At 29.5% G+C, this 26806-nt stretch overlaps 1 protein-coding gene across 2 annotated transcripts in view; it reads right to left on the bottom strand.

Annotated features, from left to right (window-relative positions):
- The window catches only part of LOC136974592 (rab GTPase-activating protein 1-like), a 134626-nt gene that overhangs the window by 86052 nt on the left and 21768 nt on the right, over positions 1–26806 (bottom strand). For both annotated transcript variants that reach the window (XM_067269514.1, XM_067269515.1), the window contains 4 exons: positions 22047–22245; positions 16767–16950; positions 13546–13710; positions 4773–4891 (listed from right to left, as the gene is read on the bottom strand). In XM_067269514.1, the coding sequence (XP_067125615.1) occupies positions 4773–4891; positions 13546–13710; positions 16767–16950; positions 22047–22245 (667 nt within the window). The remainder of the gene's footprint in view (positions 1–4772; positions 4892–13545; positions 13711–16766; positions 16951–22046; positions 22246–26806) is intronic.

The raw sequence follows: 26806 nt of genomic DNA, 5'->3' as shown, positions 1-26806 counted from the left end.
TCTAGAGTTATGTTGGCCCATTGGATTGAAATAAATTTTTGTTTTATCAACACATTCCTTATGTCCGGTGTCGTGTTAAGGATGACATGCCGGCAATTCTCCCGTACATTGCCATTCCTAATCAAGGTACTAACTCTTGCGGCTGACAGGAATTCTTGCTTCTCTATTGAATTGAGCGATATATTTTGTTCATAGATGGTTTCGACTATACTCCCGTCCTCTACAGAGTTGGGGACGTTTAATAAAATGAGTCTTGGGCGTCTGCCTTCAGAGACCTTCGTTCTTACCATAGACTGCATGTCTGTAAGCTCCCCTATTGCTTTTTACATTCAAGGCTGAGAGAAGTTTTTCATTGCATAAAAACATTATCACTAACCGTCGACACACTCTGACAGAAGAAAATAGTAATAGAATTCTTGTATGTGCATGGTCATATCCAAACAGTTTATAATATCGTATACTGCATTAATTAATAAACAGATAATTGAAAAAAATTTGATAATTTTGTTTTATTTTTATTATTTTTCTTTGTTCTGAGAAGAAATCCAAAAATGCAATCTTTTCGATCCGATTTCAGATCTGAAACTCCACTTTTATTGATCCAAAAAATCCAAGGTTTAGTAATTACTAGGGATCCAACAGGATCCCGAAAGATTTTTAAGCCAGGAAATCTTGCAAATTTCTTAAAAATTCACTTTTTTCTTATTTTGAGTTACAGTTGAAAAAAAAAAAAATTTGCAAATACAAGATATAATTAACCCATAAACTGTCAGAATACATTTATATTTATTAATTTTAAGCCTGATTACTAGTTTTTTGAATTTTTGCTCGTTATGACATGTAACAAATGGACAATAATCAATATGTAGCCTATTTGTGACAGGACTATAAAAATTCTTTACATGTCAGGGTTAATGTAAGCCAAGGTATACAAAATGGCAGTGCTTCCAGTAACCTCGATGGCAAGTGTTTTTAGAAAAGAAATGTAGATGGCACTGATAGTAATGATGCCTTCGTATGCAAATATCCACCAAAAAATTCCGTTCAGGAAACATGAGGAATAATGTGAATTTCGAATTTTGGTTACGATGTAGACGGATTATGAACGTTGTAAATTTTTTTAACAACATGCATAATCCCGTCTGTCTTTTTTAAAAGTTTGTCTGTGTTTTTTAAAGTTTGTACAATTTACTTAAAGTCTAAAGTTATCGAAGAGAAAAGTTTGTCAATGGTAATTAACATGATAAACGTGTCCTTGATGTGTTTAATGTGTGTTAAATGTCATAAAAGTGTATTAAAGGTGTGTTAACATTGTGTAAGTGAGGTAAAAATTTTTGTAAAGGGTTTATATGTGGTTTAAATGTGCGTTTATAGTGTGTAAATGTGTTTAAAAGTGTGTTAAATTTGTCATAACCAAGAATATTTAATAGTGATTTGCGACCCAAAAGACAACGTGAACGACACATGGAAGGTTCAGGGCCGTGGATCGCAGGTGCCACCCTCTATGGAGATGCTGCCTATCGTAGATGAAAAGGCAAAAGATGTGAATCATAAGACTGCAGTTCTTAAGAGGAGTAAAATTTATGTACAAATACAGGCAAATTTTGTTCGAACCACTGATGTATAGAATCTCGTAATTCACTTTGTCCATGCATCAATTGAATTTACAGGTAGTATGACGACTTTTTTATTTTTCGTTTCTGGTCCAAGAGTAGGAAAAGTAACCAAAAGCAGGGAAAAAAGTAAGTAGCAAATTTACGTTTTAAAAATGTTCTAGTTTTAAAAAAGTTTAAATATAGACACGTTTGGGTTATTGTCGATGGTCACCATCTTGTTTGCACATTTGCGTGTGCAAACAAGATGACAACCGGAAGCGCCGCCATTTTGTATACCTAGGCTCACATTAACCCATGTCAGAACTTGTACTATCTAGAATAATTGTGCTTACACTGTCTTAATTTTTAACCATGCCCAGTAGCTTCAATAACTGTATTATGCTAGGTTGTGCAAACTTGACAAGGATACATATGAGTACAAAGTATTCAAGTATGAAGTTTTTCTTCATAAACCTGATCATTAAAGCCAAACAAACTGCTGAATTATCGGGCTGTAAGCTTGATTGCCGCTATTAAAGGAGCTGAGGTAAACAAATCAAGAATACTAGACAGCAAAAGAAGTACTGCAATGGATCTCGAAAAGAAACTAGAAAACTTCCAGGCTACAGGAGAAAAAAAAACACATAACATCTGTCTTCTCTTAAATGCATTAATGATGATTCTACCCACATCAATTGAATCAAAAAAGGCATTCTCGTTAGCAGAACTTTTCTTTAGTAAAATAAGAATCAAATTGAGTGATCAAAATATTGACCATCTTTACTTTTTAAAATCTTATTATAAAAATTTACAATAATATTTTGTACTATGTTTTATTTAAAAACGAAAATTACTTCTTAAGTTAGAAGTTTGATCTAAGTTCATTTTTTTCTTTAAATTTTCAATTCAAAGGCATTTTTGTTGTAAGCAGTTTCCAGCAGACTTTAATAAATTTTTTCTATTTGTGAAAATTTTTATGTAATTCAAAAGTAATTTTTTTATACATATTTTACACAGCATTATTATTATTATTATTTAGGAGGTTGCAGGACATATTAAGTTACTTAAAAATGAAAAAAAATTATATAATTCAATTTTAAGATTTATTTTTTATCCAAAAATAATCAATTACAGTCAAACCTGTTTTTGTGCAGTCTTTTTCTGTGCGATTTTTTTGTGCGGTATATGAAAATTTCAATCAAATTGGAACATAATTGACTCCTGTAAAATTTTTAAAAACTCCATTGGTTGTTTTCTATGACATCAGCAGGTTTTTTTCATTTTTTATTCAGTAAAATTTTTTTCTCATACATTTATTTTGGTCCCCTCTTATTTTAATAGCATAAAAACCATAAATATATGTTATATTTGAACAGATGCAGTAAGTTAGCTCCCCTCCAGCTTTAGACTGCAGGTGTGAAATTTCACATCTTGTTAAATGAAATAACACTTCCTGCAGCTATATTTATCAAATAAAATCATTATTTAATGGTTATTTTTAACTTTTTAATGTTAGATTCGTATTTAAGTGGAAATAATTAATTAATATAAAAATTAAAATTCTTAGAGGATTTTTTTCCCCATTAGGTGTTGCAGAAAAAGGCCCAAGGAGTTAAAAAAGCAATTCCTAGTTATTTCGTACGGTTTCGAGTTATTTTCTACACGAGACTTTTTTTATGCGGTCCCTATTCACTGCATAAAAAAAAATATTTTTTTAATTGTGTTGCGAAAACTATTTTTTATAGCCACTCGTGAAGTTTCCCGCGATTTTTTTTAATGCATTTTCTTTTATGCGGTCCCTATCCCCCGCATAAAAACAGGTTTAACTGTATATCCCGGGATTTCCCAGATCCCAAGAAACAGTTCACTTTTTTCCAGAATCCTGGGACAAGCAAAAGACCAGGAAATGAGAAACCCTAGTAATTACTAATATTTTAAAATAATAAATATTAATATATTAATTCGTTTTTAAAGTAAATTTATGCATCATATATTTACTTTATGAACACACTTAGCCTGTAAATTAAATACTATTGTTGTTATGCCTATTATACATATGTAACAAGTAATTCATACATTATTACATTGAAAATTAAAAATTTTGAAATATTCATTTGAACATTTATAAGGAAGTATATATAAGTTGTAATTTTAAATATACAGTAAATAAAAAGTTCTAGAAGAAATTTATAAGAAATTTATAAGAAATATTCATGTAAGAAAATATAAAAATTCCTTATTTATCAAATATACTTAAATATAAAATGTGCTTTTTCAACTTAATATTTGTAATAATTTTATAAATTGTTAGTAAAATAAAAAATAAGTTTATTTAATTATTTGATTTCAATAATATTGTTGTATTTAATCATCTTTCCCTTTGTATTTTGAATTTTTATAATCAGCAAATTGCCAATTAATGTTTGACAGAAACAAATGTAATCTAGTTCTCACTACCTATTGTCTAGTTTAATGTGTTAATTGAAAATGCAGAATATAATTGAGTTTTTTCATTAAGATTACTTAGTAAAGATACTCACTCATCTAGTTATGTTTCTTTACAAATGTTAATAAATATATTGATGTTAGTAATTCAGATAAAATTATTATTGAAAACAACAAAGTGATGAAAAAATTGTGCATCCCTAAAATGTTTTAGATGTAAATTTTATAAGACTTTTCATCTCAAAATATCAAAATTCTGATAGCAAAATTAAATGTTATGATAATAAAATTTTAATTGTGCAAACAGTCATCTTTGAAATTCTTTAGACACTAGCATTCACATTTTCCAGAGTAAATTTGTTATTAATGCATAAACCATTTAATAACTCATTCATTTTAAAATTTGGTGCAATAACTAAACTTAATAAAGTTTACTAGTTATTTTCTGTTTATCAAACATTTAAATGTTTAGAAACCGTTTTATTTATGAATTATATAATTTGTTAAATAACATGTAAATTTATTAATCTAAACTAAACCAACTGTAAGAAATATTGCTTTAATTTTGTTATTTCTGCATAATTTGTATTCATCATCATTAATAAAGTTTTGTAGTGTCTAAATTTTTAAAAATATTCAAATGTAGTATTTCAATTATTAAAATTTAGAAAAGCAACAACAACATTCAGTTACAACAATCAGTTTAAATTATAAAAAAAAATCTCAACTTACCTTTCTATAATTAATTCTTCATTATTACAGATTTGCTGCACTGTTATTGTAACAGTTTTTTCCTTTGTACAATGAAATTTGAAATAATCTTTTTCTTTTGGACAACAAACAAAATTTCCCTAAAAGTAATTTTTACACATATTAATATATATTAGTTCCTGATTTCAATTTACAATAGAATCCCAATTATATGAGGAAAACATAAATGTATTCACTGCTTTTCTTATAATTCATAAAAGTTTTTTCATAAATGCACTGAGTGCATAAATACAGTAGTACTTTTAATCCAGACTTAACCAAACAAGTGACTGATACTGAGGTTTGGTACATTGGCAAAGAAAGGAGGAATTGCTATAAAACAAAATACTCTAAAGGACATTTATCATTAACTTCAATGTGAGACAAACCATTTGTACTATAATGTAACTTACAATAATTAAAATTTATATTCTTACAACGATGCATTAGATAGTGTTGCATTTGATATTATTTAGTATTCAGATATGTTCGGCCATAAATTAAGTAATCTGTATTCTGCTGAATACTAAAAATGCATATTTGATATTCAGACTGTAAACATCCTCAAAGCTGAACTACCTGGCCAAATAGTGTCATTTTAGTTGGGAGAGAGAAAGGAGGAGAAAGAAAAAGATAAAACACAAAATAGAATAAATATTTGAGATTTTGAATCTTATTTTTAAAAATATTGTTATTTATTAATGTTTTTGTTTAAAAAAAGCTTAGCATTGTTGGGTACATCAGATAGTAACAAATAATGTAATTCTCATGCATATGATTAAATTCACTAAGGTATATAAAAAAGCTTTAAAGTGTAAAGTACACATAAATCTTTTATACAGTGGTGCCTCGTATAACGTACGCCTCAAATAACGGACGGTGTGAACAACAGACTTTCTGTTTGGCCATTACGTGACTCGAGCAACAGACTGGCTGCGAACAACAGACTTTCTGTTTGGCCATTATGTGACTCGAGCAACGGACTGGCTGCGAACAACGGACTTTCAGGCATAATTGGTGACTGCTCCATGAGTGCATTCTTTAATAGTGGTCGCTCTGCATCTCCGCTACTACGGGAGTGTGCTGCTGTTTGTAGGCATTTAGGAACAATGGTGAAAGAAAGAAAGATGGCGGCACCCGCACTATCGATAGTATCGTGATGGAGGAATCTATAATTCTAAAATATGAGCTTTAAAAGGCAAAAGAAGGGTTCCAATTGTAAAATTTAACCATAAAATGGATTATTTGTTGAAAGAGCATTCGAAATAGCCTCGAAAAAAAATTCGTAAAGACACTTATATCACCATGTGCGCTAACTCGTGCTTTCACAATTTCTAAATTCTCATTCATAAAACCACATAATGGACCCAGAAACGAAACTATCTGAGCCATGGAGGACGCCATGTTTCTTTCCACCGTAAACTACTGCTACAAGCGGCCATTTTTGCCGTTCGACGACGTGCACTCCCACCAGAATTTAGGAATGCATTCCGCAGGAATTTTTAAACGGATGTCGCTCGCACAGAGTTATGCGGAGGAATAAAAGAATGCATCCCATGTTAATTTTTTATGATACAGTATGGTTATTTTATGTTGCGGAACGAATTAGATGTTTTAACATGTATTTCTATGGGAAAATGCATTTTGTATAACGGACGTTTCACTTAACGGATGTGCAACTGGAACGGATTAAGTACATTATATGAGGCACCACTGTATTTGTAATTTTTAATCCAAAATAGCTGTGACTATTCATATCCATTTTCCCAAGTCTTCAGCTATCTGACATAGCATCAGTCCATAATACTCTGGATAATTAGGGTTCTACTGTGTTTAACAATAGCAGTAACAACTAAATTAAGTGAGTTGTTATATCAAAGTAAAAACTTAAAATGCTTATATAATATATTTATATTAATATATTACATGTATGTTGGTCATATACATATGAGAGAGTAAGAGTAATTCAAATTTTATATAGTCTTAAAAGAAACATGCTTGAAGTTATAAGAACTTTATATTCATAACTATTATTATTATTATTATTGAAGTTTTTGTTAAATCATATTATTGTATTTCTTTTATCAAAAGTTGTGTACACTTTATTTTTTCACTTAAACATGCCCTAATTTTATTTTATAATATGAACTATCAAAGTCAACCAAGCTATACTAATGTAGTGCCCAAACTTTTTTCAGCCACAAATATTTTGTATATTCCATAGAAATAAGTCTGTTTTTAACATTTTAAAAGACATTTATATGTCAAGTATGTTTGTAGGCTGAGTTTGGCCTGGGAATCAAAATTTGGCTACCACTGACTTATTAGATGCAAAATAATAAATATAAGTAATAAATTGCCATTCTGAAAGTTTTTTATAATTTTAATTCAGTTAACAACAATTGTCTCAGTTTATTTCAACTAAAAAAGAAACTTCAAATGATATATTCTAGGATTGTAAAACTTCAATATTTTCATAACTCCTCACAATATTGTATTAAAACATATAACTTTTTACATGTATTTAACTGATATCATAATTACTTAATAAAGTAGTCTTGATTACCGAGGCTGTTGGTGACTTTCTCTGCACTTCAATGACATGCAGTAAACTTGTGAACTTGTTATTTTCAGTTATTTCACATTGTAAAAAAGTGAATAGAATTAAATTGATCCTATTATCTTTTGGAGAAAAACTAAGTTCTGGATAAAATGCAATGCTCACTGGTAAAGCATGGAAGACCACCACTAAACAGCACCAAACTGAGCAGCAAGAAAGATCAATCAACTATGACTAATACTAAACTTAGAACCAATTTTAATTTATACACAGATAAAGACTCACAAGAATTGTCTTCAACCATTATTGATTCCTATATGGAAATTATATCACAGAGTCTACAGAAATCCTCAAGTGAATCAAACATATTATGCTCTACCCCACTAACCAACCCAAGCAATTCACCTGACACTTCAATGACAGTTTTATGGAACAGGATCTCAGATTTAATAAATACCTCTAACGATAGACTTGTTAATCAAATGATGTCCATAAAACATGATCTTGACCTGATTCATGATAGTATTCACAAAACTAAAGAAGATTATCAAAAAATGGAAGGACAAATTAATAATTTGAGACAACAAATTGATAACTTAAAAACAGAAAAAGAACTCATACAATTTAAAATGGATGCTTTACTTAATGAACTTCATCATAATAATGTAATATTGTATAATTATCCTACCTTGAAAATCATCTCAAAACTAAAAATTTATAATTTTATAAAATCAATACTGGACTTACAATCTACATCACAGGAAGATAATTTAGATATAATTTAAGTAACCAAGTCAACTAATCCAGTTATAAGATTAACACTCAGAAATAATTATACCCGCAATGAAGTTTTTACTGTCTTTATAAAAAAGAAACATCAAAATTTGCTTGTAGATTGGCAAAATATGCAGATTTCATCAGACTTAAAGGCCTTAAGAGAAAGATGAAAACATTTACTTCCAACCTATACTGAAATGAGGAATCAAAATCGACAAATAAAACTACACAATGACCTCTTGCTATTAGGCACAGATAGATTAACATATAGTACTGGAAAAGGAAAATTAGCTTATGTGGATAATGTTTTGCCATTTCCCTTGCCAATTAAATTGAAAAGCTGATAAAACCTAAATCAAAGAAAATCTCATCAAAAAAAGTTACTATAGATAACAAATAGATTGCTTTCTATAATGAATTGGAACTGCAAAGAACTGAAAAACAAAATATTATCGTTTAACTTCCTTCAGCTACAGTTTAAACCAGACATCATAGATAACCCTGAATCATTCTACAAATCAAATTTCTTTCATGACTTTATGATAGAGAAAGTACTGGCATGCAAACCATTAGGCCCAGGTTGCCGAAGCGGAGGACTATGCATTCTTATAAAAAATACTGCATAAAATACTTCATAAAATACTGCAAGTCAAAAAACAGATAACTTCATATTATTACTACAGTAGAGCATCGTTTATCTGAATCAATTGGGGACTGGGGTTGTTCAGATAACTGATTTTTTGGATAACCGATTATATACGAAAAAATATATTAACCTAGCCAATGCTGAAATTTTTCTCCATTGCATGTTGCTTCTGTGTCATCTGGACACACAGTGGAGTCAGTCCTGACAAGGTATCAAGGAGGTACTGACCCTGGTCACATAATTGATCAAAAAATGTATATCCTGAATGGATGCATAAAATCTGATTACTCTGCTGAATATACCCGTATAGAACACAATAAAAAATCTACAATCGACTTTACTAGATGTTCAGAATTTCTACTTGACTGTTATATGGAATTTATTACAACAAGCTCTGATGATGCATCTGATCACTTTCCTACAGTGACAAAACTTCTATTGTTTTCGCAGGAAAAAATAAATAAACCAAACAACAAATACCAAAGGATAAACTATAATGTCACAAAATACTCAGCTGAAATCAAAAAAATATTTCATCAATATTCCAGAAATAATTGACTTTAATAGCAAAGAAATTTACAAACTCATGTTTACATATAATGAATGACTATATACAAATAAAAAGTAAAGTAACTAATATGCAAAATAAATTTAAAAAACCATGCTATGATTTTGACTGTTACAACATGAAAAAAATAAAGCAAAACAATGCAAAACTAGTCAGAAAAGATTCAAACGACTCAAACTTTACTAATTACAGGAAGGCTAAACAGACCTACAATAACTTGCTCAAGGCCAAAGAAAAAAAATATTTCAGAAATCTTGAATTAACTTTAATCAATAACAGCAAGGATAGTAAATTGTTTTGGTCTACAATACAAAAATTCCACTTCAACATAAATCTAACAAGGGGAGAGCACGACCTGGGAAATTCACTTTGGGATGAGACTTGGTATATAGGTAGTACTCCTTTAGGACGTTCAATCCTCAAAACAAGAAAGTGCAATGGCCAGCCAATTTTAAGAAAAAGGCCTTTAAAAATTCGAGCTCAGCTTATGTACTAATAAGTTTCGCTAAGTTGGCAGCTGCCGAGCAGCTCAGTTGACATCGTTCTTGGCTACTGCCAAGTCGTTCCGGGTTCAAATCTCGGTCTCGATTAGTATTTTTTTTTTTTTTCTAAAAATGTTTTAAAATAAGTATTTTGAATATATATAAATATTAAAATTTTATTATAATAAATAATTTCATTTAAAAAAATGTTTAACACATATTACATGTCATTTTAATTATAATAATACAAATAATTAATAAGTGCATTAATAATAATCATCATCAACTGTTGGTAAACTGATAGTATCTTCACTCACAGACATTTTACTGTAAAATATTGAAAGTATTTGTATTATGGTGTGATATATTACAGAACACTATGATCTCTTTGAAATCCAAAAGTAAACTGACACTCTAAATATCAGGTCAGTCCATAAGTCCATGTGCATTTTTATGACCTTGAGAAAAATCTTGTTTTGCTGTTGAAAATGTCAGTCTAATGTGATACTTTTCACACTGAAGTGTTAAATTGGATCTCATTTATATTATACTGTTGGAATTGGAAACATTTTAGTTGTTTATTTTTGTTAAAATGGAAGTAAAGGATGAATATAAAAGACACGTTTTATACTTTTTATTTTTAAGTGGTGAGAATTAATAATAGTAGTAACCTTCGAAAAATTTAATACAGTAGAATAATAAATGAAAACTGTTGTTCCATAACTAATTATTTATAACTATTATTATTAATTATTTTGTATTATTATAATTAAAATGACATGTAATATGTGTTAAACATTTTTTTAAATGAAATTATTTATTATAATAAAATTTTAATATTTATATATATTCAAAATACTTATTTTAAAACATTTTTAGAAAAAAAAAAAAAATACTAATCGAGACCGAGATTTGAACCCGGAACGACTTGGCGGTAGCCAAGAATGATGTCAACTGAGCTGCTCGGCAGCTGCCAACTTAGCGAAACTTATTAGTACATAAGCTGAGCTCGAATTTTTAAAGGCCCTTTTCTTAAAATTGGCTGGCCATTGCGCTTTCTTGTTTTGAGGATTGAACGTCCTAAAGGAGTACTACCTATATACAAAGTCTCATCCCAAAGTGAATTTCCCAGGTCGTGCTCTCCCCTTGTAAGTGAAAACCTCTCAGTAATAAATTGATAGATGAAAAAATTTTTATCAGCACTTTCCAAATATTCAATTAATTCCATCACTCATATCTAGCACTACTTCCTACAATGAATACTTAGACTCCAAATTTACAATTAAAGAATTAGAAGATTTTGCTAAAGAAACTCAAAGCAACTCAACCCTGGGCAGAGACCATATCCCAACTAAATTCTTGAAATTACTACCTTACCAAGCAAGAATAAAACTACTGAATTTATTTAACTCAATGTATAATGCAATCTCATACCCAGTCTCATGGAACTCTGTCTTACTTACTATGATGTATAAAAAGGGTGATAAATTATCTCCAAATAACTACAAAGCAATAGCTTTACTTCCAACTTTGAGAAAATGTTTCACAACAATATTAGCAGTCAAATTTCAACAATCAACTAAAGAAATGGAGTTTGAAGCTAAATTTTAGTATGTTTACATCAGAAATAAAGGAACAGAATCAGCAATTTTCTTATTACTATCTTTAATACAAAAAACAGAACACTTAACTAAAGAACAGAAAATTATATGCTTCTTTCATAGATATTCAGGAAGCCTTCAATTCAGTTTATGTTCCTTCACTGGTGCACAGTTTGAAAGCTAGAGGAGCTGGCAAATGATTCACATCAACAGTAATAAAATTATTTTCAAAATATAATATAAAAATTAAACAGAAAAAGATCATATCCCCTCCACTAGACTTATTCACATGGCATATAGGGATTGCAATCCAGCAGTGTTTTCAATTCAGCTGGCTTTTTGCTGGATTGAAATCATTCCAGCTGGATCCAGTGCAGATGTATTTTTGGTGCAATAAAGTGTTATCTATCTATCTATCCAGCAATTTATGGTTTTTTTTAAAAGAAATAAAACATTTTAAAAAATACTTAAGAAGCTTTTATTATTTAGACTGGTCACTATAAATCAGTAAAATTTCTTACACATTTAGGTAGTAAACTTAACTTTGGTTCAGTTTAACACTCGAGATAGAGATAATTAACTTTAAATGTGATAATCAGTGGCTAAGTGGCTATCAGTCTTACCAGTTTTCTTATATAGGCTCTACATATTAGTCTGTAGTTATTTATAAGTATATAAAACTATGTACTGGAAGTAGAATAAGTTAAATAAACTATACCTTAACCAATCCAGCAAAATTTAATAAAATAATAACGTTTTCAATCGTTTTTAATGATCTTCCTTGGTTACAAAAAAAAATAGAACATTAAATATAGAACATAAAATGTGTTCGGAATAAATATAAAAATTAACGGAAAACACTCAAATGGACAAAATTTAGATAAATAAACAAAATAAATAGTGGAAAAAATATATACAGGATGTTTTTTTTAAACTGACGGTACTCAGAAACATCTGTAGAGCAATCTAACAGCCGGACTGTCGCCAAATTTGGGAGAGTGACTAAGGATGGCATGGGGAAGAGATTCCGCAAAAAAAAGTAGTACCTAACCTCCCCTACCGGTGAACTTAGGTACTACTCCCCTATCATTATTACACCGCATCTCTATGGTTGTATAAACCATAGAGATGCAGACTCATTGTCTACCATGTAGAGATCCTTTTACATTAATTAATGTTATTAACGAACAATGCTGGTTTCGTTGTTATATCTTATATACAGGGTTTTTTTTTTAAACTGACAGTACTCAGAGACTTCTGTAGAGCAATCTAACAGCCGGACTGTTGCCAAATTTGGGAAAGTGACTAAGGACAACATGGGAAAGAGATTCTGCGAAGAAAAAATACATTCTTGAAAAATTACAGAAATGCAAAAAAACTCAAGATAATATAACCTAATGTGAAATAATATTGTATAAAAGGTAGTTGTTTCTGTATTGATAATTGTGATAAATCTGTATCTTTTGCTTACGTTTAGAACATTTATACAAAATCTACTGTAAAATAAATGTACAAGTTAAACAACGTACAAAAAATTGTTCTAATACTTTTGTGAATTTTTATCTAACATATCTATTACCCCCTGCAACAGGAAAATATTCCTTTTTGCTAATAAAGATTTGATTGATTGATTGATAGATAATTTAATAAAGTAATATTCAAAAAATATTTTAATTATTATTTTTTGTTTATATTTATATGATTAATAGTATAATACTTTGTATTTTTTTAATGAAAATTCAATTTATAAAAATAAAATTTACATATCTACGAAAATTATTTTTGAGTATTTTGGAAAGACTTATTTTGTTTACAAATTTAAACAAAATTAACTATATTCACTGTAACATAATAAATTTCTAAATTATTTAATTAATTTACATTTAGTTTCTAATCATTATTATACTCATAAGATGTGACTTAATTGTCCTTTTTTTTTAGACAAAATTCATTACATTAACCATTTATTATCATAAACCAACATTAACTGCAGACATAGATAGATCATCATTATATCTTAAAACATGAGAAATTTTTCACATCTTTATATAACATGCAAAGTTTATAAATGATTATTGTTCAGAGAGTAACAGAACATTAGTAAACTTTATAAAATTATACCTTTGAATCTTCTTCTTTTATATCTAATGTTGTTTCAAAAATGCACGTAATTTCATTTTCTTTTGAAGGAGATGTGTTTTCTGAACAGACAGAGTCTGCTTTACAACTTTGAAGTTTTGGCACTCTTCTGAATGCTGCTGCCAAACATAATAATACTTTTGAAACCTGTCAGAGAATTTTTTTATTAAGTGATAATTATGAATTTACCATGGAATTTAAATGCACATGAAAACTATTATTATAATTTAGTTATTCAATATTTTTAACTAAGTAAAAATTTATATTTACTGTAAACAAAAATCCTGAAGTGTAGTGAAGTGAAGAAATTCAAGATATATATATTTTATGGTTTTTCATAAATTCCGTAATTGAGAAAAAATTACAAATGCAATTTTGTCAGTAGCTGTTTATGTTACAATGATTTTGTTAGCTGTGTTATCAACATTTGAGTGTAACTCTAATGGACTATTCGACATAAATACTACATATAACAAAACTAACAAATTACTTTATTGAAGTTCAAATTTATTTACAAGTAACTTTTAAATGTGAACTACAGTAAAGTAGTTTATTGGTTTCATTATATATCTAAAAGAATTCATAGTTATTTTTGCATTAAATTTACTATGCAAAAAATTTTGGAAAATTTAACATAAGGAATGCCATAAAAAATATTTCATGCTAATGTCAGGAGGTGAAACCTACATATATGAATAATATAAGGTGCAAAATATGGCCAGACGTGTGCATAATTTTAAAGATTATTTTAAAAGTTGATAAACAGCTATTTCTTGTTGAATTATAGGCAAATTTAGCTAGACAATATGACTTGAAAGAATTTGATAAGAATGATACATAGGAATTTCTTGCCTCATTTACTAAAGAATTCAATAATGAAGAATTGATGCAACTGAATTCACAAATATCCTTAGCAATGTACTTCAAAATTCCAACTCAACCAACTTTAACAATAACTCTCTGAAGTTCTGTGTTTAATCAACAAAGCTACTGACATTTTTATAAATAATAGTCTCAAAGGAGAAAGAAGTTTATCTTCCATCAGGTGCAATATAAAACTATAAAGACAATGACTCAATGTATCAAAATGATCAGTTTTTAAGCTTTAATTATTAAGCAAATATTTTATGAATTTTCACAGTACATTAGAATTATTATTTCTGATATAATTTTAAGTCTTATTATTATTAAAAAAACCAGTAAACTACCAATGAACAAACTGACCTTTATAATAAAATATGCATAAGTTTTTTATTTTTTTATGAAAAAATATCAAACTACAAGTATAAAAGTGATTTATCTGTATTTTTCATATTATACAAAGATTTTTCTGTGCTTACTAACCATCCATTATGCTTCATTACATTTATACCACATGTTGTATAAAAGACTTCTATGTGTGATAAAAAAAAAACAAATTGCCTTTTCATATTTTCTTAGCAGCCTTTCGTTTAGTGGTACATTCCTTCATAGCAGGCAGTCATTACATTCTTTCTTTTTCTTCAATTGTTATTAGCATGTGTTGCTTGCAATATAATAATAATTTCTATTTAAGGGATTTTAATTCTAAGAAGTAATTAATCTAAGTAATCCTTCTTGAATTATTCATCACACTTACAAAAAACCAGGCAATATTTTAAACTTTCAGTATGTAGTGGGAAGATGCAATAAATCAAAACAATAAAAACAGATTGCCACATATTTTGAAGGTTTTTTCAAATTTCAAGAATTAAAGTCACCATCAAGAATTTTCTATTAAGAAATGATAATTAAAAATATGTATGGTATATCAAATGGATCAAATTTGCAGAATAGAAGGTTAAAAGTAGCAAGTATAAAACATAATCAGCTAATGTAAAGAAATTCACTTAGCCAAAGAAAACAGAAGCTCTTCAATAGAGTACAGATAAAATATTTCATGTATAAGTCTTATAAAACAATTGTAAAAATTTCCATAAAATTTTATTTTGTATTGTACGATGGATCTTCATAGGAAAGATCTGTCATACAGTACAAAATAACAATATTTTGCCATACAAAAGTACAATCTTTTGCCATATGATGCAATCATTCGGCAAAAAATGTCATCTCCACAATCTACAACTGGTTCAATAAACTTCTTTATGGAGAACTTCAATATTGATGTCTAATATCCTCTATAAGCCAAACTCTACATGCCTGCAAGATCTCTCTGGTCACTCAAAAAATCCAGTTACAACTGACCAAATATCTTTATAAAGACCTCGCAAGCTTTATAGAGATCTTTATAGGTGATCAGAAAGACCTCACAGGCACATAGAGTTTAGCTTATAGAGAATATTACACATGGTTCAGTAAACTTAAAGTTGGATAATATGAAGTTGAAGATAAGTCACACTTGGGAAGGTTTTCTGTCCTATTAGATGACAAGCTGCAGCAGTTGATGGAATCTATTGCACACTTGACCATGCAAGAAATGAGCAAGACACTTCATTGTAATTAGTCCACTCTAGTTTATCCACAGATATACTTTGGGTGCTTTCTTCATGATAATGCAAAACAACATATGTCAAGATTGACGTGGCAGAAGCTACTTGATCTTGGCTGGAAAAAGCCCAGACACCATACCATCCAACTACCATCTCTTCTACTTAATACAACAGTTCTTAAATGGAAAGCAGTTTTCTGATAATAAGATAAAAAAAACCACACTGGCAGAATTCTTACAGTCAAAACAGTCCAAGTTTTATTCAGCAGGAATCCATGACCTGCCAATTGATGGAAGAAGGTGCTTCAATATAATGGCTATTATTTTCATGAAAAAATTATTTTTAACAACCAAATGACTGAGGTGTTAAAGACATCACCTCTGTTCTAGGTTATTCAGATTCAAATGAATAAAATCCAAAAAAAATTTTGTTTGGTTTGATCAGGGTATATCAAAATCCTCCTCTCTCACTAACTGGCAATTTGGAGACTAAGCAAATCCATAATGTGCCTAACAAAAATTCCTCTTAGTATCAAAGGATGAAAAGAATTTTAAAAAATAGTAAATTTTGCATTTTTATCTGCTAGTAGCATTTAACAACATTCTGTTAAATGGTAACAATTTTCAAAAATAAATAGTAAATATAATAAATATAAAAATTAGTTCTACACATAATTTACATTAATCAAAAATGGAAAACACTAGCTGTAGAATTAAATTCTTTTTTTTAACTTACTGCTTCTGGAACATCACATTTAAACACATGACACTGAAAAATAGCAGATTCAGCTGTTGCACCATGGCTATGAGTGAAAGCAAAACAATGGCATTCTTTACTGTTCTGAAGTCCTGGGGCACAAAACAATATTTGGCAAATGGCAAAACTTGCAATTTCACACACACTGTTGGGCTCATATAAACTGAAATTTCAATAAAAGTTAAACATTTTATATCTAATTTAAAACACATGTAATTTATATTGAATATCTAAATTTATAATATTAAATTTTAAAAATTATGTATTACACATCAATGACAAGAATCAAAGCATAAAAGTCAAAAAAATATTTATTTAACTTATATTTTATAACTGGGATCATATAATCAGAAAATTATGGATGATATTCTACATTGAATATGTAATTTTGTCAAACTAATACATAAAAAAATTAAATTAGATTACGATAACTAAATATACAAGTTATCATAAAACACACAAAATATATAAAGGAACAACACCGGAGTGAAAATAAATAAAAACCAACAACTTTAGTGCCTTTGACCGGTGTGCTTCTCTCTTCTTTCTCTGTAAAACGCAAACGTTTTCGAACCTTGTTGGTTCTTCGTCAGGCGTAACGGAATTCTGTTCGAACAGAATTCCGTTACGCCTGACGAAGAACCAACGAGGTTCGAAAACGTTTGCGTTTTACAGAGAAAGAAGAGAGAAGCACACCGGTCAAAGGCACTAAAGTTGTTGGTTTTCATTTATAAAACACACATTTTAATTATATATTGTTTATGTCAATTTAATTTTTATCTGAAAAAGTCTGTACTAACTTTCACCTTGTTTCTATTATTCTCATATTTTATGAATATATAAATAATTTTATATAAATTACCTTAATATAAACATGGGCAAATGCGGCTCTTTTTGAGTTACATGTGGCTCTTGCTGAAAGTGTTAATTTCTGCTTTTTATTATTATTTTTACAATTTTATTTCCACAATTTTGTGAAAATATGTAATTATATGTATGTAACATTTAGTAATTTATTTCCAAGTTGGTGCAATAAATTAAATTGACATTTCAAATCTATTCTTTTAAAACAAGTTCTTGACCCGGATGGGGGACACCCTATCCTTCCCTGCCTTACCATACTATCTGTGACAGTACAGAACTGTGGCTCCCATGCATTTTGCAAAACCTACATTTCGGCTCTCACTGAACTCTTGCTTGCCCACCACTACCTTAATATGTAGAAATATTGGCTAAGGAATATTAGAATTTGAAGTAACATCAAATAAAAATATGCAATGCCAATAGTTATGTACAGTATATATACACTTTAAACCAAGAAGTATGAATCATAAAAAACAAAGTTACTATATCATTTGATTAGAAACAATAAATTTGTCATAATTGTAGATTGTATATACAGATGATCTTCAGTAAGTCAAACTTTATTAAGTTGAATTATATTGTTTCCCAACATAACTCCCATAAACTCAATGTTGTGTACCCAAGTTCAAATGATTTTGAGATCATATTTCACCAACTCAGTCTATAATTCCAATGAATTTATTTCATGTCTAATTTTCTACAATTTCTATTGTATTTTCAAGGAGGTAAACCAAATTAAACTTAACACAAACTTAAAAATAAAAATATTTAATTATGTACACTGAAAGAAACATTATAAGTTATGTAGTATGAGTCACCCAGAAAGTAATACTTATTTGCTCATAGATGGCATTGAGAGAAACAGATGTCAAACAGACAAGATGAATTTTCTCAACTATCCTCAGTCACAAATATACTCGCTTAAAGTAACTTACAAGTTAATCAAGTGTATTGTACAGTTGTTGTGCATTATTAAAATTGTGGCAAAAATTAACAATCCAACAGCATATGTAGTGCATGCTGTTATTCGGTTTCTGAATACTGAAAATATTCTATACTGTCCTGCCTAAAGTCCAGACTTGGCTCTTAGTGATTATCAGCTGTTTGGGAAATTGAAAGTTTCCAGGAGAAAAAAGCTTTCCAGTGCCAACGAGTTGAAAGATGAAGTCATGCAGTTGCTTAAAGGACTTGGTAGCAGACATGTATTGTACAATGATGGCATTCAAAAACTGATCATAAGACATGACAAATATTGTTACATAACAAATACAAGACAAAAGACAGAGACATGACAAATACTTAAACAATAGCAGTGACTATTGTTTAAATATCAATTTCTTTAAAAAAACTTTTCTTTTCTTAAAAATTAATTGATTTAACTTCACAGTTAGTTTAACCGTTGTTATTTTGTCTGTACTGCATTTTACAAGAAATGCCTTGGGGGACGGAAACATCAACACCTCGTAACAGAATGTCTGAACATTATATATAAAAAAAGAAATGTAACACCTGATGAGGGGCGCAAAATAGACGAAAAAGATTGCACCCGAAATGCATAGTGAAATAAAGAATGATGAGGATAAAACCCAATAGTCTTTGTCTCTGATAAAATGCGGTACAGACAAAATAACAACGGTTAAACTAACTGTGAAGTTAAATCAATTAATTTTTAAGAAAAGAAAAGTTTTTTTAAAGAAATTGATATTTAAACAATATAAAAAAACCGCACCATTAATATCTAATACTTATAAAAGCAGTGACTATGTTGAAAATGACTAAAATTAATATGTAATAAAAAAGTTTGAATAAGTAGATTTGTTTTGTGATTACAGGTAAATAAATATTACTTTCTGAACAATCCTTAGTAAAAATATTTGTGCCTCAAAAAGCCAGGACACAAAAGTACAAAAAATGTAAGAACATCTTGCACCTAAAATAATGACTTTAATCTTATTTAAGATTGGCCAATCAAATCTTGTAGTGATTTTTTTATAAATTTTTTAAGAGATGCATATGAAACAAGATGTTTTTGAGGCAATCAAGCATATCAAAGTAATTATCAAACAGGATATATCAAATTCAAACAATTATGGATTGTTGACATCCTTTCACTAAGGCTACAAATAATTTATTTTGTATATCTATGTAACAAAAAAATAAAATGTATTTAACTAACAATATTGTGACATTTACAATCTCATTAAAGCAGGGATGATGAATCTAAAGCACACATGCCATAGTATCAATATCAGAAGAATTTGTCTGGTACACAATATACAGTTGACTCCGCATAAGTCGACACCCGGATAACTCGTCACTGGTCGGTTACGTAGTGAATTTTTTGTGGTCCCGGCCGATTTACATAGGCATTAATGTTATTAACCTTAAAAAAAACTCGGTTTACTCGATATCATTTAACTCGTCACCACTGGATAAATCAACATACTTTTTCTGTTTCACACTTTTTAGAATTCTGATAAGTCGACTCCCCCTGAAAAATGAGTTCACGCCACACAGCTTATTGCATGGTGTAAACTCATTTTTTCAGGAGGGGTGTCGTCAAACGTCAAAAAAGTGTGAAACAGAAAAAGTACGTTGATTTATCCAGTGGTGACGAGTTAAACGATGTCGAGTAAACAGAGTTTTTTAACATTAATAACATTATTGCTTATGTAAGTCGACCGGGACCACAGAAAGCTGACTAATTAACCTACGATGACGAGTTATCCGAGTGTCAACTTATGCGGAGTCAACTGTATCACACAACTTACTTTATTTATTTTTCTGAAATAAAAAACAAAATCAATGCATGACTTGATGTAATAACTTCATTATAGTTTTTCAAAAATGATAAGCTTTTTGAGTGTCTGTAGCACTCTTCAGTTATTAATCTCTATAAGAATATACATTTATGCTATTTTAACTATTTACTAATTTCCTTTAATATCTTATAACCTTAACATAGTTGTACATATTCTTTCTTATAACATCTCTCAGAAATAAAATTTTAGGTCCATACAGGCAATTGTTACAATTTAATTTAATTAAAATTGGAACTACAATTGTTACATTATTCATAACATTTATAATTCATATTAAACAATCTATTGATCTTAATAAACTTGCAACCTTTCCAATGATGTTTATCGTAAACAAAAGATTTTTTAATCCAAAATAAGTTAGATTTCCAAAGATTCCTGGATGATAGAAGTTTTTAAAGCTATAGAACAAATTGACATCAAACAGTAATAGCTTTTACAGCTGCTTTTCAGAGAAAATTTAAGGAAAATTACTTGTTAAATTTTTAGTGTTAATGTTAACACACAGATGTGATTTTTATACTTGTTCTAATATTTTGTTGTTCCAGAGATTTTAAAAATTAAAATTTGCTCTTTTAGCATTCTAATTCTATCAACCAATTTGACCTGAAACAGATCCAATTAGGATTAAAATGCTTGTCATAGCATATTTATATTAAAGTATATTTGCTGGTGCATTTTTGAAGGTCTTGTAGGTGTCATTTAATGAAGTCATTACATCAAGTCATGCTTTGATTCCATCTTCTATTTCAGAAGAATAAATAAAGAAAGGAATCATTAAACAGCATGGTTTTCCCAAACTGAGAAATAAAAAAAAATTATACTTTTTACTTGCATAAAATATTTTTATTGTTGTTTTATGTTAATAAAACAAATTTTCAATTTAGTTTTCATTATTTCTTTTTTTAATCAGCTCCTTTAAATTTGTTCTTCCTAATGTGATTTCCTTTAAAAATATTGTTTAAACTGTACATCTTTGATATAAAAATTTTTTGAAGTTAAATATGCCTATTTTGTCATGCAGACTCAAAAAGGTTTGCTACTCCTGCATTAAAGTAATAGTTATTTCTGTAACTTGGAATTTCTTCTCTATCCCTTTCATTTCAAGTTACAGAAAGTCAAACTGTATGTTTTCAAATATATAGATTGCCTGGTGCAGCTTAATTAATAAGTTAAGACATAAATGTTACAATAAAGCTTAATTGATGAAGCTTTTTTTTATGCATTGCAGTTTTATTTTCAAACTTCGACAATCATTGTCATTGAACTCTGTGAAAACATTCATCAGCTGTTGCTTGGTAATTACATGAATTGCATTCATAATACTAATCCTAAGATCATCCAAAGAATGAGGTTGTGTTAAAGACAACTGATTTGAAGTGACAAAAAACATTCATTATATATGCTTTCAAATGGTATTTATTGTAAGTTTAATAATTTAAGATGTATAAATATTACAAAGTTTAAAACAGCAAAATGACTTTTGGAACACACTTTACATATTCAAGTAACTTTATATAAAAATTCTTTAAAATAAAATAACTAAAAATTTAATTAAAAAGATTATGTAACTTACATAACAGATCCTTCAGAATGATTCGGTATTGAGAGAGTAATTTCAATTGCATGCTCAGATGATTGTTCATTCAAAATTGCTATATTTTTTTGAATTTCATTTTGATCTCTAGGAGCATTAATACTAGCACTTCCTAAATAAGTTATTCGATTAAAAAGTGTGCATAGTCCATCAGATGATGATGATCTAGAAAGAGTACCTATTGTAAAAAAAATATATTAAATTATTATTGTTTTTCATCATATTCCTGTATTCAAAGTTTGCAAAAAGCTAAATTTTATCTTGATCAAATGAATATGTTACATATATTGACTTGAATAAAATCAAGGCTATGGAATTGGAGTCAAAGTTGGAGTTAGAAGCAAATTCATTGGAGTCAAATCCTCTAGAAATGAATTTGCTAGAATTTGAAATTCATTTCTAGAGGAGTTGACTCCAATGAATTTGCTAGAGGAGAGTCACAATGCCAAGCAGCAATTTTTAATCACATTTCTAATTTATTCAATTTAAAATATGTTTTCCATCCCAAATTTATAGTGTCTTGCCCTCTGGTACATCATACATTTCCTGATAACAACAGTGTCATGTCGGTCATCTATGTCAGCAGTCATCTATGTCAGCTTACTGACCTCAAGGACCTCTATACTCACAATTTTGAATCCCGTGGACTACTATCATGAATTTTTTTAAACAATACAATGTCTATAGTGATAATAAAATAAAGTAAAATGGAACTTTTATAAATATGAAATTCACTTGTTTAACTATAACAAATCAGTGTGAAGTTTGTTGCTGCTTGTTTAAAATAAGTTTATGGATTTTTTGCTCTTTTCCACAAAGGATAACAATTGCACTCAACATTATTTACTGATAACAGTCATTTTGTGTTCGGTTTTAGATTTAGATAAAAACCCCCAATGAGTAAGAAAAGCAACCAAGCATTTCTTTCATAATACTTTGCATAACATTGAGTTGATCAATGTTGAAATTTCTCAGTGGACCAGCAAAATTTTCTTGCAGAACATCAATGATCCACAGATCATCAGTTGGTGACTGCTGATCTATGTAACTGCTTTAAGGAGAAAATTTCTGAATTGAATTCATGTGACTTCTGGTCAAGACCAGAAGTTCATATATAGTTACTATTTAGGGCCTTCTGTGCCTAAACTTTCCATACCTGGTCTCAACTTTCGTTTATTTAACACCATTCTCAAGATTAAGGACACAGACAGACATGTGGACAATAGTTGGAATTTACAATGTACAATTTTTTCAAATTGCAGCACAATTATTATTTAAAGGCAAGAATTGGACCCTTAAAATTCTGAGTTAGAATTGAGCTTGATCTACCAACATCACAGTCCTGAATAAAATTATATTAATTTTATAAGAATAAGATTCCAAACAATCTTTCTCTGAAAATAAGAGATTTTGACAAAAAAAGAAACACATTACACCAGATGACATAAGTTGTACTATACACCTATCGACTGATATCAGTAACACAAATACATTCACAAACATTTTCAAAGGAGCCTGAAAACCTTGGTACATTGTATATGTGTTACTGACACCAGTCAATAGATTTATATTACAATTCATAAGATATTTTTTCTCACTTTCAAAATATTAAGAATTTTTTTTAATTACAAGTTTTCCCCTATCCATTTGCCATAAAATTATTAAGTTTAATTACAAATTATATAAGTTAATCAAAATTATAATAATTTACACAACTTATTTTCAAGTCTCACAGAAGAGAAAATAGATAAAACTAAATTATTTGAGAACTTTTGCTAGTATGTAAAGAATTTCTGCTCAAAACAAAACACTATTCCTGCTAAGCTTGTTCTTTGAAAACTTTCATAATCAAATGCAAGTCTAAACTGACGGATTATTTTCAAATTAGCACTAATTTAATTAATTAGTTGTCAACTGTATTGCTATCTTATATAAACATTAATAATTGCTTTTGAATTAAGTTAGAAAATTATGGATGAATAGATTTTTACTATCAAATATGTTACCAATAACACTATGCATATCCAAGCCATTTATACATGATGATAGCATAATTGCCTATTTTCAGATTAAATTTTGATAATTACCGTATTTTACTTCTTTCTTCGAAAAATTGCCTCCAAAATTCAGGTGCGCCTTTTAGTCCGTAGCGTCTTATAGTCCGTAAAATATGGTAATTATTAGCCTTAATATAACCCAAAAATAACGTGAAAGTTTAAGCATAGGTTTGACAATTGTTTCAAGCTTCAATTGTATTATTGATATTTGACTGAAAATTTTGCAGATTTTAAATTTAATAACAATTAATTTATATGTTGATATAATGATTTTATATCATTATATCAACATATCATAATAGTCATTTTTCATCATTAATTTCTATAAAAGCACACTGTACTACATAAAACAAAATAAAATTGATAAGTAACTATTAAAATTCTGGTTAAACAAATAAAATCAATTAAAAAAAACATGCATATAAAATAGAAATAATATGGAAAAATGTTGAATAAAAACATATGAATAAAGGTAAAAAATACCTTTAGAAAGGAAGGAATCTATGCTAACTGAATATAAAATTTAAATTTATCTTTTTTAAGAGTGCATATTTTAAAATCTGCACAAATTTCAAAGTTGTTAAAATTCATTATTTATTTTATTTAAAATAGGTTTTTTGAGTACAGCTATTAATGTTCAGATGAGATAATTAGAACTGTAATCAGCTGCAATTCAAATTTTAACCTTAACGAACTCCAATAACCTTCTAAAGTGGTCAGCATTGAAATGGTGTTTAGCCTTAATCCTGTTTGCAACTCACTTGCAGATCCAAGCTTTCCAGATATTTACTCAAAGACAGTTGAAGGAAAAGAAGTATGAGTACAAGCAGAATGTACTGTACACCAACTTTACATAGACTTCATTATAGCATATGACAACATCAATCATGAAGAACTGTGGCAAATAATAACTAAATTTTAAATATCCAAAAAATTAATAAAAATAACAAGTGTGTGTACGAAAAAATCAATCAGCAGAGTCAAGATTGGAAACAAATTGACAGAACCCTTCGAGATAACTACAGGACTTAGATTAAACATGGGGGAGTGTCTCCCCTTGCCTAACACTTGAAAGTTATTCACAAACTGCAGCAAAAGTGACAAAGGAGTAGAACTGAATGACCTCCATCAAGCACTGGCATATGCAGATGATGTTTGCCTGATAAAATGCATCTATTTTACTCTCAGAAGCAGAGAGGGTTGGCCTGAAAGTTAATAAATCAAAAACAAAGTATCTGCTGCTATCAAGAGGACATCAGAGTGAGGATGCTGACAACTTTCTGGTGGAAAAGTACATATTCCAGAGAGTCAGCAACTTCACTTACCTCAGATCTGTAGTGGACAATAACAACTCCATCACAACAAATTTACCAGAAGGCTAATGCATCATAATGCAAGCTTGCAAAAAGTTCTACAATCTAAACAAGTTTCCAGAAACGTAAAGTTAAAATCGTATAAAACCACTAGCAAATTAGCCCAGCATTGCTCGAGCAAATGATTTGGATGATTTGGTAAATATTGTATGTTTGAAATTAAGTTATTACTATCAAAAACAAAAAAAATCACATCTAAAATAGCACAGTAGAAGCCAATCTTCAGGTTAAGCCTTAATCCTCTCCCCGTGGGGAATTTCCAAAAATCCCTTTGTGGTGTGCATTCTTATAATGTACCCCCCAACTATGTACCAAATTTCACCTCTTTAGGTTCAGCGGTTTGTTCTGGGTGATAATGAATCAAACAGTCAGTCAATCAATCAGAACATGTAATTTTATGTATATAGATTACCTGACCAGTGCTGCTATATAGCTGTGAAATTTAGCCTGTACATAGTCACCAAACAAATTATGTGTTTGAAAACAAAGTCCTCAAGAAAATCTTTGGATCCATGTGGGATAGTAGAACTGGTACTTAGAGAAAGAAGCACAATGAGGAACTACATCACAAAGTTGATGACTATAACATCATACAAACTATAGCTGAGAGAAGCACCAAATGAGTGGGACATGTAACCTGCACTGACACAAATCAACATGTACACAAAGTGCTGACTGGGGAGTCTCAGGGTAAATGACCTGTTGGACATCCTGTAGGCAATGGAAAGATGGACTGAAGAGGTATCTAAAAAGAGTGGGAAGTCTGGGTGGATGTTTTTCCATTTTTTCCTATCTTGTGCAAGAGGCACAAGATGGGAAAAAATGGAAGGAGATAGTTGCAACAGTTAAGGGCCCAAGAGGCTCCCATTAACCATTGAATGAGGTACCAAAATTTCTCATTCAGTCATTGTGGAACATTTGGAATGTTGGTTTCTCCACGAGAGATGTATCAAATTCTGTAATGGTCCAACTTGGCAACTGTATCATGAATATAACAGGCAGTGGTTGTGTCTAGCCAGAACACACATCTTTAGTCAGGGTAGTATTTCATGCATTCATTGCCATATACTTCTTTGATGATGGAGAGCTGTAATGAGGCAATGAAGACTTGTGAATGTCCCTCTGGACTAATTGCCAGCAAAACCAGAAGTTTTGACAAAAACTTGGAGTGTTGCTTGAATTTGATTATGGGGTCTTCTTTGGTAAAATAGCAATCATTATCAGGACATTCACTTCTGTCAAAAGTGAAATAGGACTTGTCATCTTAACTGCATGAAGATGGTTTGATGCCTTCAAGATTCCATCACAG

Source organism: Centruroides vittatus, unplaced genomic scaffold, assembly GCF_030686945.1.
Source record: "Centruroides vittatus isolate TY-2023 unplaced genomic scaffold, ASM3068694v2 contig_351, whole genome shotgun sequence".
NCBI lineage: Eukaryota > Metazoa > Arthropoda > Arachnida > Scorpiones > Buthidae > Centruroides > Centruroides vittatus.
Note: the sequence above shows the minus strand (reverse complement) of the source record. Positions and strands in the feature narration are given on the sequence as shown.